The 20,722-nt window shown below is 29.9% G+C and overlaps 1 protein-coding gene across 4 annotated transcripts in view; it reads right to left on the bottom strand.

The window, feature by feature from the left end:
• Positions 1-10,673: 10,673 nt before the first annotated feature.
• LOC106637471 (PRL-1 phosphatase) overlaps positions 10,674-20,722 on the bottom strand; it is a 410,453-nt gene continuing 400,404 nt past the window's right edge. For all 4 annotated transcript variants that reach the window (XM_089591085.1, XM_089591084.1, XM_089591087.1 and 1 more), the window contains one exon: positions 10,674-10,985. In XM_089591085.1, the coding sequence (XP_089447211.1) occupies positions 10,874-10,985 (112 nt within the window). In that variant the 3' untranslated portion in view covers positions 10,674-10,873. The remainder of the gene's footprint in view (positions 10,986-20,722) is intronic.

Here is a 20,722-nt window from a genome sequence, read left to right as displayed (position 1 = left end):
CGTTTAGTTACTAACTACTTTTTGAGCCCTCTCTCAGATTTTCCTACACTCTTCAAGACAACAACCTCAGCCTCTTCACAATTTTCAAACACGTTGTCCAAGCAACACTTCAATATTTGTTCTAGCGCTCTTCAGACAATTTTCACCACTTTCATAGAAATTATTTTATCTGTACAATTTGTTAACTTATTTTCACACCACCCTTAAGGTAGGGCTTTGGCGCACTGGTTTGTTTTATCTTTTATTCTCAATAAGTTTATCAATTGCATTATTTCATATCAACATAAAGAATGTTCCAATTTTTAAATAAAGTTTTTACAAAGATGGGCCATCACTAATATTGTTTAGAAATTCAATTCGAAATTCATGAAAATATCACCATCAAATTTATCATTTCCTTTGTAGCATTATCTATGCTGTAACATGTTTTCATTCCTTCTTTACGTAATTTAGAAATTTATTACTTAAAAAGTAAGTATCTTTGTTATAGGAAGTAAGTATAACGTTATGTATTGAAAAGTTAAAACCTAACCCAAAAATATCAGAACAAACATGAGTTGATTTCCATTTATTCGGCACTTGCAATGATTTAATTTTTTTCTTTTCCAATGTCTGTTGATAGTTTAAAAAATGTTTTGTCAATCAAAGGCTTTTTTGGTAATTTTTTTAATTTTTTTTTTTTTTTAATTTAACAATTCAATTTAGCTGCAATAAAGCATTATTTTCTTTTTCTTTTTAAAAACTTCAATAAAACTAACTTTAATTTTTTCCATAAATTTTTTCTTTCAATATCATCAGATATTAGAAGCTTCGCAAAAAAATTTCTCAATTGGCAAGGCAGCATAAAGTTACATGTTTTAAAAAAAATATTATTAATTTAAAAATCGTGTTCTACTTAATTTAAAGCAATAATAGTATCTTCAAATGTACAATAAAGAATTCCGTCAATGATTCTTACCATTTTAAAATATTCTGCTTCATTAATGCGATTTAAAATTAGTTACATCTTTTTTAAGTATCAAATATTTTGAATATGAAAATAAAAATATAACATGAGACTTTTATACTACATCAAAAAACAACGAATAATATTATGGAGTATTTAAACCGTGCAACTTACTAGTAGACTTTTATACCATAAAAAAGGTAGAAATTAACTGTTACTTTTTTATAAAAATCTGTTGAATATTTTAATGAAGTTTGCCATTTTGTCTTCAAGCTAGATTATTAGCAACGTTTACAAGGAAAAGAGTATGTGCAATAAAAACTCTATATTAATTAAAAACATGAAGTACATTACATTTTTAAACATATGTATTCATCTTTCAGTTTATTAATTTGATATAACTAATATAATTTTTCAAAATAAATAAGTCATTTACGAGAAAGTTTTTTTTCAATAAAAGATAAATAATAAAACGAAGCAGTGTACGTAAAAGTTATATCTTCGTATAGCAACAAAACATAAGTTTGTTTTTTTATAGAAGTAAGCAGTACAAAATAATTATGCGCATTTACCTTACTATGTAATTAAACCTTTTTTTTCAAATTGAATTTATTTTTCTCATTTATTTATTGTTAAAGTAAACTGTACATTAGAATTACGTACAATGTTATCCTTTTGCAAAAGTATCGAAATTAATTTTTTTTATCTCATTTCAGTTCCATTTTTGCACGCAACGTATAGTTGACCATGCAAAAACAGTTGTTTTCTGAAATACGATTCAACATTAGATTGAAACTTCTACCTTAAAATTTATTTATAGTCGTGAAAAAAGGTTGGACTACAGAATTTTTACGCGCTGAATCCGAATCCAAGGTCCATTTTACCAGTGCACCCTCAAAATTTCGAGTAAATTGCGAAAAACTGCGAAAAATAACCAAAAATCGCAAAAAATCACATTCTCAGCTCTTCAAACGTTCCAAAAAAATTTCGTACAGATGTGACAAGGTTGATTCATATGTATTTTGATGCGTTTAATCAAAGTCCGAGGTTCGTTTGATCCATACACCTTCAAAATTTCGAGTGAATCGCAAAAACTGCAGAAAATAGCCGAAAATCGTAAGAAATCATACTATTAGCTCTTAAAACATTTAAAAACATTTTTGTAAACATCTGTCGAGGTTCATTCTAATATATTTTGACGTGCTTAATCAGAATTAGACGTCCGCTTGACTCGTACCACTTCAAAATTTCAATAAATTTGCAAAAAAACAGCAGAAAAACCGCAAAAAGTAGTAGAAAATCACAGTAAGTCGTAAAAAATCAAATTTCTATGCTCAAGCTGAGCATAAAAAAAGATTTCATGCAGATTTTGTCTAACTCTCATGTATCAGTTTTCACTGACTTGAGGTCAGAGATTCTTTTAGCTCCAAAACTTTCAAAATTCCGAGGAAATCATGAATATCATGGATATAAAACAAAGCAAAACAGGTCCACACATGTGAATCATGTTTTTGTTTATATTGCTCTCACACTTTCTTCCTCTTGTAGCAAACTTTTTTTTCTTCGAACGAACTATGAAGCGGATTTCTCTTTCTCTTATTCCTCTCTTGAGTTGTTTCTCTCTTCAATGTCCAACAGAAATCAGCCATCATGTTGATATCCCATCTTCCTTGATATCGATTTTCCATTTCACTCAATCTTGATGGAATCTTTCTCCTTGCTCTTTGCTTTAATTGGGTGAATATTTGAGGAGCGCAAACACGAACCGCAAACTGTATGTGGCATCCAGTTTTCATTCTGATAAGAAATTCCCAAATCGTAGCACTCTTTATACAGCAACTTCAATTTACCAGAAAGAGGCCTCCGTTATTTAGAAACTTTAAACTCGCCACATACGTAGCAAAACACATCAAAACTTTTGTCACGCACGCGTAAGACACTTCTTGGGGCATTACACTCTATCAGAGGCCCAGTCACCCACCAATGTATAGCTGCGGTTGCATGATGACGACGACTGCGGGCCCACTTTCTCACCTTGTCCAGCCACCGCGCCGATACTGGGTTTCTGAATCCCTGCATCGTAAAGCACTCACTGCTTGTGCCTTCCATGACGGCATGAACGCCGTTAATCCAGGGACTCTGCCACATGGAATCATTGCCCACCGTCACCACGTAGAGGTGCCCTGGTTATAGGCACAAGCAATGAGTCCTTACGTGATCTGAATTTAAAGTTTTCAAATACCAGAGGCCTCTTTCTGAAAATTACCAGAATGTAATTAAAGAGTTGTTAGACAATTCCAAACAATTGGGTTGTTTTATGAGTCTCGAATTACATTTTTTACATTCTCACTTTGACTATTTCTCAGAAAACCTTGGAGATGACAGCGAACAGCAAGGAGAAAGATTCCATCAAGATATAAGTGAAATGGAAAATCAATATTAAGGAAGATGCGATATCAACATGATGGCTGATTTCTGTTGGACATTGAAGAGAGAAACAACTCAAGAGAGGAATAAGAGAAAGAGAAATCCGCTTCATAGTTCGTTCGAAGAAAAAAAAGTTTGCTACAAGAGGAAGAAAGTGTGAGAGCAATATAAACAAAAACATGATTCACATGTGTAGACCTATTTTGCTTTATTTTATATCCATGATATTGATACTCGACACTTGTTCCTCTTTATATTGGCCGTTTTTCACATCATTTTTCGACGTACAAGAAGAACATACTTCGAAAAGATTTGAAAAAAACTTTTATGAGTTTTTTAATGCTCACAAACGCAATTTCCGTGTGCCTATACGATTTTCTCGGAATTTTAAAAGTTTTGGAGCTGAACCAATCTCTAACCGCAACTCAGTAAAAAATAAAACATGAGAATCGGACAAATCTGCATGAAATTTTTTTTTTTTACTCAGCTAGAGCATAGAAATTCGATTTTTTACGATTTACTGTAATTTTTTGCTCCTTTTTGCGGTTTTTCTGCTGTTTTTGCCAACTTATTAAAATTTTGAGAGTGTACAGATCAAGTGGACGTCGAATTCAGATCAAGCACGTTAAAATGTATAAGAATAAAGCTCCACACATGTTTACAAAAATTTTTTCGAATGTTTTAAGAGCAAAAAATATAATTTCTTACGATTTTCGGCTATTTTTTGCAGTTTTTCGCAATTTACTCGAAATTTTGAGGGTGTGCGGGTGAAACGGTCCTTGGATTCGGATTCAGTGCGTCAAACTACATAACGATAAGTGGGTCTGGTTAAAAGTACAGTCCACTTTTTCTTTGTGTCCTGGTGTAATGAATAAGAAAATATTCTAGTCCTGTATGATCAAATCTTCTATTCTCAATTATTTTTTTTGCAGATTTGAATTCCAAGAACAAACTCCCTCTATTGTTTAAATATAATAACAAACGAGATGTTCTATGACTGGTCATTTTTCTAGAAGGAATGTTGATGTTATACAAGTTCATGCCATAGATACAATTATTTTTCCTTAAAAAATGGAATGGTAAATTGACATTTTACATAAAAATTTTTTTCATGTAGCTTCTGAAACATCAATACAAAAAATTTCATCTTTTAAATTATAGATAATTAAAAAAATCGTGATTTTATCTCTAATTTATCATACATTCAATTCAATAAATTTAATAGTTAAGTACAAAAAAAAATTTTTTTCTTTATGGTACTGTTTTATTTTACATAAATTTTTATTGGTGTAAGTAAATTTAAAGTCCCACATGATTTCTATTTGAATTGTCAAATTTTATTTATATGTAAAAGTGCACGACTTTCGTAATTATTTAAGTTGGAAAAACGAACTAAATAACCAAACTACCAAGTTTGCATTTTAGTATTAATATTATAAATTAAATTTTTTATTTGGAAAATAAATCTAGTGAATCGTTCAGTTTACCGATTTCTGTAAATATTTTATCAAAGGAAAATAATAATTTTAAGAACATTGCATTATTTACTTACGTGTTTAAATATACCTTTAGTAAATTAAATCCAGATCAAATAAAACAAAAAAAAAAGGGTGAATAAAATAATACAACGTCTGAAAAACATGAAAAATGTTTGATTCATGCTTGACAATTTTCATGAAATATAAAAATTATACACCTAACTATTAATTACCAAAATTCTAAATTATTTACCGGGAAAAACAAAAACTCACTATAACATAGATCATGCATTTTGCAAAGGGGTTGATAAGCCTGACAACTATATTTACATAAATTTTCCAGTTCAAGTTTTGAATAATACTCATGAAGGCTTGCTATCTCATGAGCTAAATTTAAGAATTGCTGATGGTTTGTGTAATGGCACAAGGTAACAAATCACAAAATTATTTAAACAGAGCATTAGAGCTGAAATTATAATTAGTGAGAAATCAGAAATGATTATTTATTTCAAAAAATACTGGAAACTCATCTTCATACGCTTTCATTATATACAGAATGCAATTTCCTTTAGTATTAGTATTCCCAATGATTATTAATAATAAATTAATAAATTTCAAGGCCAGAGTTTTTTGGAAAGTGGTTTTTGTTTTTTTTATCATTCTTGCATGGTTGACTGCATGTTGTTTTATCAAGATGCAAAAGTAAAAATAGATTATGCATTTGAATTGATAGTAATAATAAATTAAGAAAAGAAAATATAGTTTTGGAAGAATTTTCTTTTTATTTGAGCAAATCGTATTTAGTAAACAAATTTCACTAAATAATTCCATCTTAAAGTTTTTCTAACAATATTATCAACAATGTAAAACGAAAACTTTCACTTACAAAGTAAAAATGTCAGACCCATAATTGAGTAGCTTATGACAAATTTTTTTGTTCCATTACGAGAACTGTTTAGAAAAACAAAATAATTGAGTGAACTTTAGGTGAATGTTTGAATTTCTTTTTCGTTGAAAGTATGGCTAACAGCGAGAACCATGATTCAGATATTTAAATGGTTTATTAATTGCATTTTGTATAAGTACAATTTTATCATGTGAAAAAATTACACTGTCCTATTAATATATTATTTAAAATGTAATAAAAAGTAACTAGCATGCCACCAGCAGTACTTCACAGCTGGTGTGGAAATTTTCTTAACATTTTATTCATGTGAATTGGAGATGATTATTTAATTTGAGATAACGAAGAAATAAAACGAATTTTTTGAGAAAAGATGTTTACTTATTGAAGAGGGCATTCAAAGGTTTTCGAAAATTAAAGCCTTATTCAAATTAGAGAAAATATTACCTTATTATGTAGGAAGTCCGTAGGGGCCTATGGATGGGTTTTTCTAAAAGTTGTGCAAGTTGGGGGGGGGGCTGTTGGTTTTTTGGAAAATTATAGTGATCAGTAGGGGACCGCAGGGTTTTTCAAAAGACTGTGAGGATCAGTGGAAAGTTTCTTTTATTTTGTTACCAAATGGTACCAAGTCACAGAATTTTTGACCACCTTTAGATTTAAATAACATTGAAACAGCATTTTTAGAATGTCGATCCGAGAAAAAATTAAGAGAAGTTGATATTATAATATGGGATTAAGTGTCAATGATTCCAAAAAAGACTTTAAAAATAGTAAATAAAACGTTAAAGGATTTATGTGATAATGATTTACCTTATGGGAAAAAAACAATGTCAGTGGGTAGAGATTTTAGAGCAATATTACCGGTTTAAAAAAATATTTTTATAACAACAATGATAGAAGAAACAATGAAATACTATTAATTATAAAAACACTTTAATATTCTTAAGCTAAAAAAAATAAATGATAGTTGGATAAAAAATTTTCTTCGTTTTTATTAAATGTAGAAAAAGGTAAAATTAATTTGTTAACAATACCATGTAAATAGAAAAGAAAAGATATTTTCAGTAAAAAAATTTGAAAGACAAACTTTTTTTACAAATCAAGCTATTTAAAGATGGTATAACGAATATAATTAATCAGTAAGTAATAAAATACTAAACAGTATGCACGAAATAGCTATATCCTATTATAGTATTGATCATATAACAGCAAAAGGAGCACATGAATCTAATCAAAATGTAAAGTTACATTTTCAAGTTAAAGTTCTTAATGACATTTATAAAGTCTTACCACCTTATGAAATAAAATTAATACTAACTTTAGTAGTAATCTTGATTAAAGTTCAAGTATAATAGACGAATTATGTAATGAAACTCGTTTACGCATAAAAAATTTGTTTAAATACAATATTGAAACTGAAATCATTACAAGTAAAAATAAAGGATAAATAGTACTTATGCCTAGATTCACTTTAAATAACTGGGGTTCGTTTCCTGTTTAGCGTTTAGTTTACGTAGAAAATAATTTCTACTGATTCTGGCTTTTTCTATGACAATAAATAAATCACAGGGCTATAGTTTTGACTCTGTAAGATTATATTTTTGAAAATCTGTATTTTTCAATGGTCAATTACATGAAGTTTAATCTCCATGCACAAATTCCAAAAATTATTTATTCAAAACGATTTTGGAGATAAATGAAAAATATGTAATATTGTCCAGCAAGAGATTTTTGAGATCTAATAATATTCGTTATATACTCCAATGTCGTCATTATATCTTCGTATTAAACATCGATGGACTTAAAAAAATAATATTGACATAAAAATATCTATTATCTAATATCAAAAAAATATTATGGCTTTAAAATATTTAAAGCTATTTTGTTATCAGAAATCAAGATTTGAAAAAGTAATTACTACATTTTGAAACACTTGAACGAGCGTAAACTTGGAAAAATCTAGTCATATGACACCTACAACAACAGATACAAAAAATTTTATGACTTAAAAGGGCACTACTTAACGCAGACAAACGTTATCAACAAAAATATTCGTTGAAAATATGGAAGAGGATTTTTAAGAAAAGTTTCTCTACAAAGACATTTAAATGTATACAAAACAAAATAAGTAATTTTTTAAGCAATAAACTTTGTCCATTCAATAAATGCGTCTAAATAAATGCATCAAACTGTTTTAAAATATTAATTTAAATGTATTGTTTAAATACCATATTATTTTCAAATCAAATTGTTTTACTTGGTACAAAAATTTTATTATTTTAGATATGTGCGAAGTGTATAAGGTAGAAAAAGGATGGAAAAGGAATTAGGCAAAAGAGGAAAAGGTGGGGCAACTTGGGTAAGTTTCTATCAATCGGATTTAGGTCAAAAACTAAAAAAAAAAATCATAAATTGTGGGCAAATATTCGGCAACGTGGGGAGAGGTATGGCAGGGTCAGAAAGCGAATCTTAGGATGTAGTGAAAACAACTGTATAATACAAGAAGATAAACCACACGGAAAAATTTAATTTAAATCATTTTAAGCATTTTTTACTGCGGTTTTTGCAAAACACTTCTTTCTTAAGCACGGCAAGCTCCAGGTTCGAGGAAACTGTGAAGCAGGGCCCAAGGGATACCTTGTGCTTGTCCTGGTTGGATGCGCACTAGGTGCGAGCCCTATTTTTCCTACCAAGGGCACACCTAACCCTTGAAAACGGTTGATAAAGCAAAACTTATTTTTCATACTTTGTGCATTTTTTAAAATATTTGAACGTTTACTGCACCCAAAGTAGGAAGAATCTAGTTTGTACCTGGTACGCACCCAACTACGGCAAGCACAAGGAGCTCCTCGGATCTGGTGCTTGCCTTGGAGATATGTATAACCAGGTACGAAGACTACAATTTTTTTAATTTTTAAGTACTATTTTACACCCTTTTTGTTGCAAACAAAAAAATTTTTGTATTGAAAGTTGCAAAAATCTTGTTTGTCGGACGTTTTTGCACATAGGTTCAAAATAAAATCTTTTATAAAATACTCTCAGCTATTTCTGCTATTTTGCTTACAATTATTCCGTCAAAGAAGTAAGCAGAAGATTTTTTTGTCCATGGAGTAAAAACGCTAACTTGTCTGCACTAAATTTCTACGATAAATAGTCTTTAACTGCACAAGTTATAAATCCAGTACAGTATCTAAATCAGCTTTTGTATGAGATCATGTTGATAAATAATTTAATTAATAATAGAGATCTCATTTTTTGAGAAAAATAAGTCTCATAGTATTAGATTACTTTAGGTTAGGTAACTTATAGCAGCTAAAAGCGTTTCAAGCCTTCACAAAATACAGCTATACTAACAGACTACAGATGCTACAATTTTTCTTCAGATCAAAAAATATTTTTCAAATCTCTATTGAGTCGTTTACATTGATAATAACTTGTTACTAAAAAAAAAAAAAAAAGTTAAGTACAAAAATCGAAAAATTGGACTATTGTATGAAAATAATCAGTATTTTTATTCCATTTATGAATGACTCAAATAGAAGTATTAATTCATTAAATTTTTATACTAATATACATAAAGCATGATAATTTGTACATGAATAAAACATGAGCACTACTTGTTCTTTACAATGGTACCTTCCTGTCATTTCTGAGTATTGGTTTTAAGTATAAATATTCAATATCGTCAATGAAAAGTCAGTTGTAATTTAACTTGCCTATGTTAAGAATGTCATTATAGCAAAATAATGCACTATCAAGTTTTTTTTTTTTCAAGTTCACAGTTACAATACGATTGAAGCTAAATAAAAAAATAAACTATACGTATATTTCTGACGGAAGCCTCTGGAGAAATTCTGTCCGATGCATTATCGTGCTACTTGATACAGACATTTCTTTTCAACTACTGCTCTTACTTCCTTTTTCAATATTTTTTTGAAATTTTGAAGATTTTGTTGCAGTTGAGTTTAACCTGTAAGAAATTAAAAGAAGTTTTAATGTCTCTGTACGAATAATTTTAATATTTTTTTCTTTTTTAATATTTAATTAGAAATATGAGAGAATGAAACAAATCCACTAAAAAAATTATAAATTAATCTCGAAATGGTAATGTTTTTGTTAGACATCAAAAAATTTATAATAGGTCATATTTTTTAAATTGTGATTATAGAAATGACTCTTCTGATTTACTATACGCATAGGCATTTTTCACTATCTTATCCAGCTAGATTCTTTAATACACTACTACGTTATTTACTTAATTCGCTATACATTTTGATTTACTTAGATAGCAAGTCATTTTATTCATTTATTTACTAAGAGGACGATTAACAATATTAATATTTACGATTTTGTACATCTAAGTTCCATGAAAAGTAAATGTAGAAATTATATGTTGTGTGAAACAGACAATTAATATAGCAGTTATTACAGAATTTTGTCAGTTCATTTTATTATTAACAACTCGTCAAAATAAACTATATTTCACTCAACTCTTAGGACATTAGAAATAATTGTTTTAATATTCTTGTAACTTACTGATTAAGACTCCTTAGATTATTTATTGCAGACTACAAGAAAAAAAGCTTCGGTAAACGCAGAATGTAGTGATGACATAATGCATTCATCACGTCAGCTTTTAAGATTTAAGAAATAAATAGATACTTGACAATAAGAATATTCATCTGTTCGAAAAATAACATGGTATTTATTACACTTACTATTAAAAATACAATCAGCTAAAAAAATTGTCCTTGTAATACGCTGAAATTTAGCTCATGTCTGTAGTTTACTGACTTGACAATATTTTTGTTCTTAACAGGTAACAAGACTGGATTGACTTATTCGCTCTTATATAACCTTGTTAAAGAAAATTAGTAAAAAACTATGAAAGGATTTAAAAAAGAAAAACAAAGAAAAAATCAATTAAGTAATAATATTTAAATACACTCGTTCAAAAAATATTCCTTGGATAAAAAGTTTGTTTCTGTATCAACAGACAAGCGAATAACAATATCTTAATGCTAAACTTGTCAATGTCTTCATGCGCAACATGTCATCATTATTAGTGGATCGATAAGTGGTGCTGAGTAGTAGTTGATTAAAAAAAATCTTTATTAATTATTGCAGACAACACGTATTTTTTTGAGCAGTTTTTATCTTGAGCCGAGATTTTGGACGGTACTTTTCCAAGTAAGCTAGCTGCTTTGCATTGATAGCACCTCGTCTCTTCCTGAAAATTTTTGTTTTTTGAGTGTTAACTATACACAAAAGCATTTCTAAGATTTATGACTATCATTTTATAATAACATTTCAATTCTATTAGTTCCAAACTAGAATTAATCATTTTAAGCTTCCTTATATGAAGCTTTTAACCATACTAAAGTTACCCATCATAACGTCAAAAAACACTGTAGAATCAATTTAAAAAGAACGTAAAAGCTTACTCTATTTCAATTTATTGAATCAGAAACCCTATAATCTAGGATTCAAGGCATAATTAGGCTGACGAAGTTGAAAAATCTGAATTAATACATTATTGTGCTGAATTCCCTCAGGACTTCAAAAAAAGAGCTTAGAACAATAAAGACTTTAAATTTATTTATTAAAAATTTTTTTTATCTTTTGTAATTAAAAATTTTAACATTTAGAAATAAGTTGTTTCCATAAGCTGGTATTCGGATGGATATTAAAATAAAAAACGTGTATAGTTAGTTTGAAACCGTAGAAAAGAGTTAGAGTACAATTTTTCACATAATTCTAATTAAAAAGACACTTGTTGTTAAGGTAAGCCAGTAAGGACATACTTATTCTATATTACTGCAGTAGTTGGCTTACTTGCCCTGACATGATAAGTAGGATAAAATGAGTTGCTATGTAAAACAGTTTATCATAGTAATTTAAAAGTTTTTTTTATTATTTCATAAGCAATTGAAGACATTTATTGTATGGTATAATGATCGGTTTTTTTTTGCCCCACAAACTGCCTTATAACTATAAAGTTTTATTAATTATAAATAGTATTACTATTTAAACGTAAAACAGTTTAAAGAGTCATAAAACTGATACAGTAGGACCGTAAACCGTTAACCTTTTATCTTAGGTTATGTGCACCTTAGTACTTTTTTTTAACTAAGAGATGTAACTTTTTCTTTTAATTTATAACGTAATGCAATTAACTTTCTCTTGATAATTTATGTAAGTACCAACTTTAGGTGTCTTCATATTATGTCATGTTGAAATAGCAATAGTGGTCAAAGACAGTACAAAAATAAAATAAAAAATGTACTCCTTACAAACAGGTCAGATCCAATAAAAATCTTACAGCTTGTTTAGAGCACCACAATGACTGTTCTAATAGATATTGATTATTTATTACAAATTATTTACAACAATTAATACATGTTCTCAGACAAAGTTTCAAGTCAATTTTTATATAGTAACTTATATTTAAATTTCCAACTAATTTAAACAAAAAATAACTTTCTTTGTTAAAGCAACATGCAGAATCGGCAGATCGATAAAACCTCTTAAAATTGTCAATAATGAGTTATCTGCGACTACGACAAAAATTATTGTAATCGCTTCTTATTAGTATCAGAATACATAGGAAAATAGTTTTGGAGCATAGTTGAGCCTCTTTTTTCTTGTTAAATGGATTGTAAAAATCAACCAGATTTTTTTCGAATATCAGTTACAATTTTTCTTTAGGGCATGAAATTGCAAAACTAGCTGAGGATAATTCATTCGCTATTAAATATCTACAAATCGGTGCTGGTAACATCATCTAAGACCTATTTTTTTCGGAGTTGTAAGTATAAAATGATTTTTTTGTCTAACATTAAAAATGATAACCATTTTTACTTAATGAAGTATATTTTTACACAAGTTAAAAAAAAAATTCATGGTTTCGTGTTTACTACAACTGTCTAAATTTTAACTATTGTTTCAACTGAAGAAAATTATTTTTTTTTTCTGCAGGATATTTATTAAAAATAATTTATGTAAGTTAATTATTGTGACATCATTAACAAGGCTGGGGTACAGATGAGGCAAGACATTAATACCTGCCATCTATGTTACACAAGGAAATAAACTTTATAATTAATGAGTAGACATCTATATTGCTATCACAATGTTGTTTCGCTACGACGAGTTACATCAACATGTACAAATTACCAAACTCACATAATTTATACCTATTGCCACCAGGCCAAATGGAGAAAGAAAGAAAACTCTGTTCTGGCGGTGACATTGGCGGCAAAACTGGAACTCATCTAGTGCCGAAAAATTGACTTTGAAGTAAACATACGCTACATCTACAGCATATGTGTAAGAAGACTCTCGTTTTCACAACTGGGACAAAGTTAGTCCAACCTTTTCTCTATGTTGAGTCTTTCAGGTGATTCTTTCATGACTCACGAGTCAAAGGTGCAAATATCAAGTTATATCAACTGAGTCAGTAAAGTATTGAACGTTGTAGAAGATCTGAATACTAGGAGAAGCTTGTGACTAAATCGGTAAACAAATAGAATGATATGCGACAGAGCGTTCACTTATATTTAATTTATGTAAACAAATAATCTGCGAATATATACATGCATATACCTTTGCAGGGTTGCAAGAGAATTCATATGTTTCTATTGTTTTGTATATTTTGTATACTCTGGTGATGAAATAACTTAGTTAAAAAGTCAGCATTATTTTCATCTGTATTAAACAAGGGCTAAACTGCAATTAGAAACTCGCAGCCAACTAAACGTTCCACAGAGCGAGCACAACAGCAGCGGCACCGAAAACAAAGGACTGTAGAGTAGTAGCAGCACGTAGCAGAACAAGCGGCCCGCAGAGCAAGCACACAACAGCGGCGCCGAGTACTTCGCAGGAGCAAGCAGCAGCTCCGGTGGTTGTGGCCAGTAAGTCAAAATAGTCGACTAAAGAAAAGGCACTGGCAACAGTGACCCATAATGCAAGCCACAGCAGCATCACGACAAACAAAAAGAGAACTTGCAGCAAGATGTGGTGTTATGCAGCCCATCTACATGCAACGGAGTAGAGCGAGAGTGAGTGGAAAAAGATGTGTGTGCATACGGACAACGCACCAGAGCGTTGATCACGTCCACCTTGATGCCCAAGAAGAAAGACCAAGATACACTCCCTTAAGGATAAGCCTTATATTAAATAAGTATCAAAAAATTAACTTCCTCTTTACAAAATTGATGGTAAAATGGTCGCGCACTTAATATAAATCTAGGTTAGTATACTCATATGTAACAGCAACATGGTGTTGGATATTGTGAGACACGTGAATATGGTACATAAGACCACAGTGCGACTTATCAAAACAGGTATACAAGGCAGACTGGCAAGCTACAGCAGCAGCGAGCTGCTGATAAAATGGTAGTACACGAAGCGTGGCTATAGGCTATTTAGTATACGCGTAGACGCTTCTTATTGGTTTAAATGTGTTAAGGCACACCACTATAAGCAATAATACAAATAATAACTTATGCGCATCAGTATAGTATTACTGATGTTATACACACTTAAGGAATTAGATCCATACAAGACATTTACGATATTTGTTACTTTTTTTTTTAATATTGTGTGAAATAATTGTTACAATTTTTTTAGTTCAAAACATAGCAAAAAATTGTCTCAATTATTAAGGAAGCATATTGGCACTAGTTTTTTTTTGAGAATATTATCAAATTAAGCAATTTCCTCTACAAAAAAAAATATAACGTACACTTCACATAAATATTTAGACTAACCACAAATATTTTTTAACGTCCTGAATATTTTTCATCTATTTCTAATAAATTTTTTTTAATCAAAAAAAATTATAAACAGAGAAAAAAAAAATAACGTTTTTGTACCGTAAATGACTTTGAATGTGAAAAATAAGTCTTAATTACTTATTATTCGATACAGAAAACAATTTTTTTTTCAGTCTAAGCATTATATATGAGCATGAATAAAACTGAGTTGAAGACAAAAAGTTGAGCTCAATCAACGTAACCTTTATATTTTAGTTAAAATAGAATAAAGGGTTTGTCTCTTTGCGGTGAATAACGAGACTGGCCAAGTCATCTGTATACATCTCGTAAGCTTATTCATGATTTTTCGACTAAATATGATATGACTATGTCATATTCTTACACGTGTTGACTAACACAATTAATAAACTTCCTTAAAAAAAGCAGTGTGCCATAGCAATACCTTATTGGTGATTTGAAAATTTTCTAACGAATCAGACACAAAACAATGTTGTAAGATATTGTTTCATTAAAATATAATAAAATTGACAAGAAAAAAAAAATTTTCTGAAGTAGTACGAGTGAGAATATAATCGAGTTTTAACATTTTTAAATGCTTTAGAAATGATAAATATAAGATTTAACTCTTTACAAAAACAAAATGACAGCTTCATATTAAAACCCACTTTAAATTCAGGAAACACATCGTATTTACCTTTTCTGCATTATAGAAAGCAATTTCTTCGAGCATCCGCAATTGTTGTGACAACTAGTAAGTCCCAAGAGCCAAATTTCGATAACTTAGGTGTAAGCTTGAAATACCGTTTGTTTTTCATACGCAAAATACTTTTTCTTCATAAAGAGGTAAAACTTTAAAAAAGCATTTATGCAATTAAAGTGTAAAAACAATTTGGAAGTGGAAACTGGCATTAAAGAAAAAAATTTCTAATTCGAAGGAAATACAAGTAAAAAGAAATAAATAACACATTAATATAAATCATATGAAAAATAATAACATTGTTTTATACTACTTCATTTACAAATCCTAATTTTCGTTTTTTTTTTTTTAAATTAGGAATCAAGGTATTCTGTCTCTTCGTGGTTTTGTTGGGCTACAGGCAATGACTATTATATTTTCGTTTTTTCGTTACTACTTGACTCCTGATGAGTCTGTATAAATAGATCATGCATGTAAGTATTAGAAACTTAATGTAATAAAGAAACAATAAAAAATAAATCTATACTTCTTTAATTTCGTATTTTTAAAAATTTATATGAGCTTATTGATTTAATCAATGTTCTTGGTTTCTGTTGTAATAAGGGCAATACCTGGGATAAGGTATCATGGGAAAGAGAACGAAGCCATCACATAGCAATACAAACTGGCAAGCGTTGCTAGAATGCGAGCACAGCGTGACGAAGCACAAGACCTCTCGTTTTTTACTGGTGCTGTTGCGCCGACACACAACAATAACAGTCCAGCCATCATACCTCTATACCACATGTGATGCACTCTGTGGTCACGCTCACGCAACATTTTCTGTTGTTAATTTGTGAAAAATTTATTTTTTGCCTCCTGAGCGATGTGAAAATAATAGACAACTAAGTACAGGTGTTAATACCTTTTATGAGGTCAGAACTTAAAGAAGAACATTGTATATATATATATATAGAAGTGTGGACAACAGTGAATGACAATATTTCATAGATGGTTGGTCAACTACAAAACAACTAGTTAAACAGAGCAGTTATATTGTATTGAATGAACGGTCAGATCTATTGCAAAAAACAATATTATTAATGTAAAATGATGGACAAATCTATGGAGTTTTTTCTTGTATTATATGAGGTGATAAAGCAGCGGTATGTGTTTTAAAAATAGTGCGGGAAGATTGGGGGAGGGGGGGCGATACAACCATTTTAATTGTGTTGGTGGGCTGTGGGGGGTCACAGAGGGTTTAAAGGGTTCTTTTCCTAAATTGGTTTTTCTACTTTATAAACATAAGCCCATAACTCATCACTAGTTATGACTATCTAGACCCAAATTAGATTGTCTTAGACTGAGTCCAACATTCCCTTAGAAAAGTTTACACAATGCTGTTGTACGAAACCAAGCAATTTTGGCTTGAAAGTCTCGGAGACTTGGTTTATGCACCAACCATTGATTAAAATTACATGGCACACACCAAATAGTATGTTTTGATTTTCAGAAACTACTTTAATGATAAGTGAACGATTGGTTGACACCATTATTGTCAATTTATTAAGGTTTTTGTCTATTGTCCACGCGCTAAAGCTTTTTTGGAGTTTGTGTCATCTGATTCCTCTGAGAAAATTTTGTACCATCGATAAGCGTTACTTTTTCTAAGATAGCTTCACCATACATGAAACATATAGTACCTTGGCAATATACGTGAAGGTCCTGAGCACTAATATAATGCTATGAAAAAAAAAAAAAAAAAAAAAAAAAAAAAAAAAAAAAAAAAAAAAAAAAAAAAAAAAAAAATCTACGTACTAGTATCCAACGTAAATTCAAAATTTTCGTTACTTTTTATACAGGCCTTATGTACATATAAATACATATAAGTGACTAACGCTAACCAATAAAAATAGTAAGAGTATTTTGCTAATACTATCGTAAATCAGAATAATTCTTTTCTAATAATAATTTATATTTCAAAAGTACATAAGGTCTGCATCATTTCTGTTATATAAATATGTCAAAGTCTGTGAAGCTTGGTATGGGATCAGTAACGGTTCATTAAAAAACGTGTAGTGGATCAATAGAAGGCTGTAGGGAGGACGGGTAGAGGTGGTCAAGACAAATTGCGTGGGAATAAGTGGGTGATCCAGGCAAAAAATGTTATAATCTGCAAACGGAAAAACAGACTTAATTTTTTCTTACTTTGTAAGGGGTGAGGAAAAGTCACTTTTTTCTTATTTTGTAAGGAGTGAGTAAAAGTCACTTAGGGTACTGTGAGGGGGTATGTAAAATGCCTCACTCAATGAACTATATTGGAACCATAGCAATATAAGATAGGAAGATGTATGTACGAAGTATTGTATAATTGTAAGATCAAATACAGTCACCAATACCCCCTACCCTCTTACCTTTAGCCTCTTCCAAAAATTTCTAGTTATTTTCATAACCTCTCCAGAATAAATAAAAGATTTTGATAAATCTCCGTTTAAGTAACGATGGCAAGAATATCTGACTAAGATTTTGCTTCCCTAGCCCTACAACCATATTTCAAGTACCTGCCCTCCACCCTCCACTCCCCCTTGCCGTATAAATCATTTGGGTATTTAGGAATGCAGTATGTATGGAGACCAAAATGATCACAGAAAAAACAAATTTTACAGTATTTTGTCTGAATCAACTATACAATTAAATTAATATTTATACATTCATATAACTTTTTTGGTATAAAAAAACAGCTAGATACACTTTATAACGATGATGATAATATCCATACAATCTACAAGAAGTTCTTATCATTCAGTAAAATTATTTGAAACTAGAGTTGGGAAAATTGTCACACAGAATAAAAATAATTTTATTTAGTCGATTAAGATACTTTTTCTGTCATTCACCAAAATTAATTGGTCACTAAGTAACAATGTTTCAACTAAAAGTTATATTTATTGTATAATGCAACTAAGCCAAAAGATTTCATTTTACATTATAAAATGGGTTTGCTATTTATTTGTAAACTTTCTATACTTTTTGTGAATATGCTAAGTATTGAAACGTATACGCTGGTAAATCTGTTTTTTATTTCGTTGACAAAGCTGAAATAGTGATTAATGAACGTAAAACTCTAAAAACACTTCAAACAGTCATAAATATGCGCTCGTGCACACCATTACATAAAACAAACATTATTAAAATGCAATAACTATAGTAAGGAAATTCTTGAAACTAAGAATTTTTCTTACGATGGGCCCAAAGTGCAACAGCCACTTTTCGCCCTCGGGTCACACTTTGCGCCCTTAGAATTACTTTAGGACCACGGGCAAAAAAGTTTTTTTGCATCCTCCGGGCCCAAAGTACCTTCCTGCCTTGGACCCAAAATTGCACTTTGCGCCCTTGGTAAGAAAAACATTATACACGACTTGGGCACCAACATGCAACAATCACGCCCTTCGGTCGCTCATGTTTGCACTTTGTGCCCTAGTGACGTAATGTACCAAAAACAGCAAATTTAACATGCTTCAATTTTTTTTTTAAATTTATAAGTAAAAAGATGCCAAATAATAGTCTAAGAATTACTGTTAAGTTATTTCATGCAAAAATACAGTTTGTTTCATAAGTCACAAAAAATAAATTTTTATCACAGTACATCTGGATAGCAAAATAATAAAATATTAGCTGAAATACCTGACAGCTAAAATGATTTCAGCAAATTTACTGAGCACACGTTACATTGCCCTTATTACAAGTACAGTTTGTGTTTAGAAATAAATAATAAATTATACCAGAAAAACTTTTCAAAACCATTTGCAATGCAACAAGTTAAAAAAAAAAAAATTATTCTAAGTATAAGAAAATCTGAACTGTCTTTGACAGTCAAATCTAAAAAATAAAAAATTCTCAGCTAAAAAATGCAGTATGAAATTCCATGATTCACAGAATTAACGTGGTCTCTTATATTTGTACTAATCGACCTTTCTCATTTTATTTTGTAACAAGAGAACCTTGTTACTTAATTTGACATTCTTCCACACAAATAAACTTGTATGTATAAATTGATATATATTCATATCAATATATACAAATACATAAAAATATATGCAAAAATATATACAAAAATGCATATAAAAATTTTCATAATTTAACTACAAAAATCTTAACTCTGTAGTTTCAAAAAATAATTAAAAAAAATTAACAAACAAGTTTGAAACAAAATAATTTAACAATTAATTCCATTCTACAAAAAGTTGTTAGTCGTCGAATGAAAATATTTGAAATTAGAGTTCGTAAAACATTCGCACAATATAAATATGATTCGAGACTAGACGATAGGGCAGGTGGTGTATGAATGATAAAATTTGCCACTAGTACATGGTCGTTGCGTAGCAATTATCCTGCTTGCGCACATGTAGTTACAAGATAGTCTATGGTTGTCCTTTACGATATTTCTGATCCTACATAAGGGATAATAATAGTTAAACTGCTGCTTTTTATGTCAGAACTTTAATTAATGGTCTTTTGTTCTTTGTTCCTCTTTGTTTTAGTTTTTAAGTGAGTCCACAGTTTGAGATTTTTTAATATAGTTTAGTCACCAAAATGTGTCTTATCAACTTTAAGTATACGCTTTGACACGTAACCTAATCAATAAATTAATTTTTAAGCTCTCTTCAAAGATGAAACTCAACTCATCCTTCAGTATTTATAGTTATTTCAGAGTTCCTGATTAAAAATAAAAGTCGTTTATTGGTGTGTGTAAGGAGCTTTTATACCCTTGCAATAAAGGAGGACACTTCAAGTTGGGAGTTCAAGTAATTACTCTGACCTTAACCTAATTATCCTTGGAAATTCAATTTAATAAACATTAGGTATATAGCATGGCATGTCACAATATCTACATAAAAAACAGTAGGCCGTTTGTTTTGATAGAAGAATCCAATTAACATTTGGTAAGAGTCAGAAAATAATGTGCGAAAAAACGTGTAGTAAGATATAAACATTTTCTTTGGTTGATTATTTTTACATAAAAAATGTTTTCATATAATTGAAGGGATGAATTGAAAAACTGAGTTTCCGCTCGGCCACTATACACATGTAGATATTCTCTCTTGCTATTATTCTGCTTACATTAAACCATCTTTGCGATTAAAAAACAAAAAGTTTGCAATATTTTTCAGACAACTTCCAGTGAGAAGAATGGGCTAATAAGTCTTGGTAAGGTCAGTACCAACCTTATATTATTTATTTCATTGTTTTATAGAAGGTGATTAGTAAAAGTAAACAATGCATGGCGGATATCAGTCTAACGCAGCAAAAGCCAAACGGTCGTTGAACACACTTGGTAGCTTTGTTACATTTATAAATTGTATGTTACATATTAACATAATTTAATTGTGCTGTTTTGAGGTACAAGATACGTATATACGTTATATTTCAACACTTTTTTTTATTTCATACAACAATAGATAAATAATAACTGTGCATATAATAAAGAATAAGGATTCTAGTAGGTACAAAATA

The sequence above is a fragment of the Copidosoma floridanum genome, unplaced genomic scaffold, assembly GCF_036245765.1.
Source record: "Copidosoma floridanum isolate Cflo_tuat_1 unplaced genomic scaffold, Cflo_Japanese_pri ptg000013l, whole genome shotgun sequence".
NCBI classification, from domain to species: domain Eukaryota; kingdom Metazoa; phylum Arthropoda; class Insecta; order Hymenoptera; family Encyrtidae; genus Copidosoma; species Copidosoma floridanum.
Note: the sequence above shows the minus strand (reverse complement) of the source record. Positions and strands in the feature narration are given on the sequence as shown.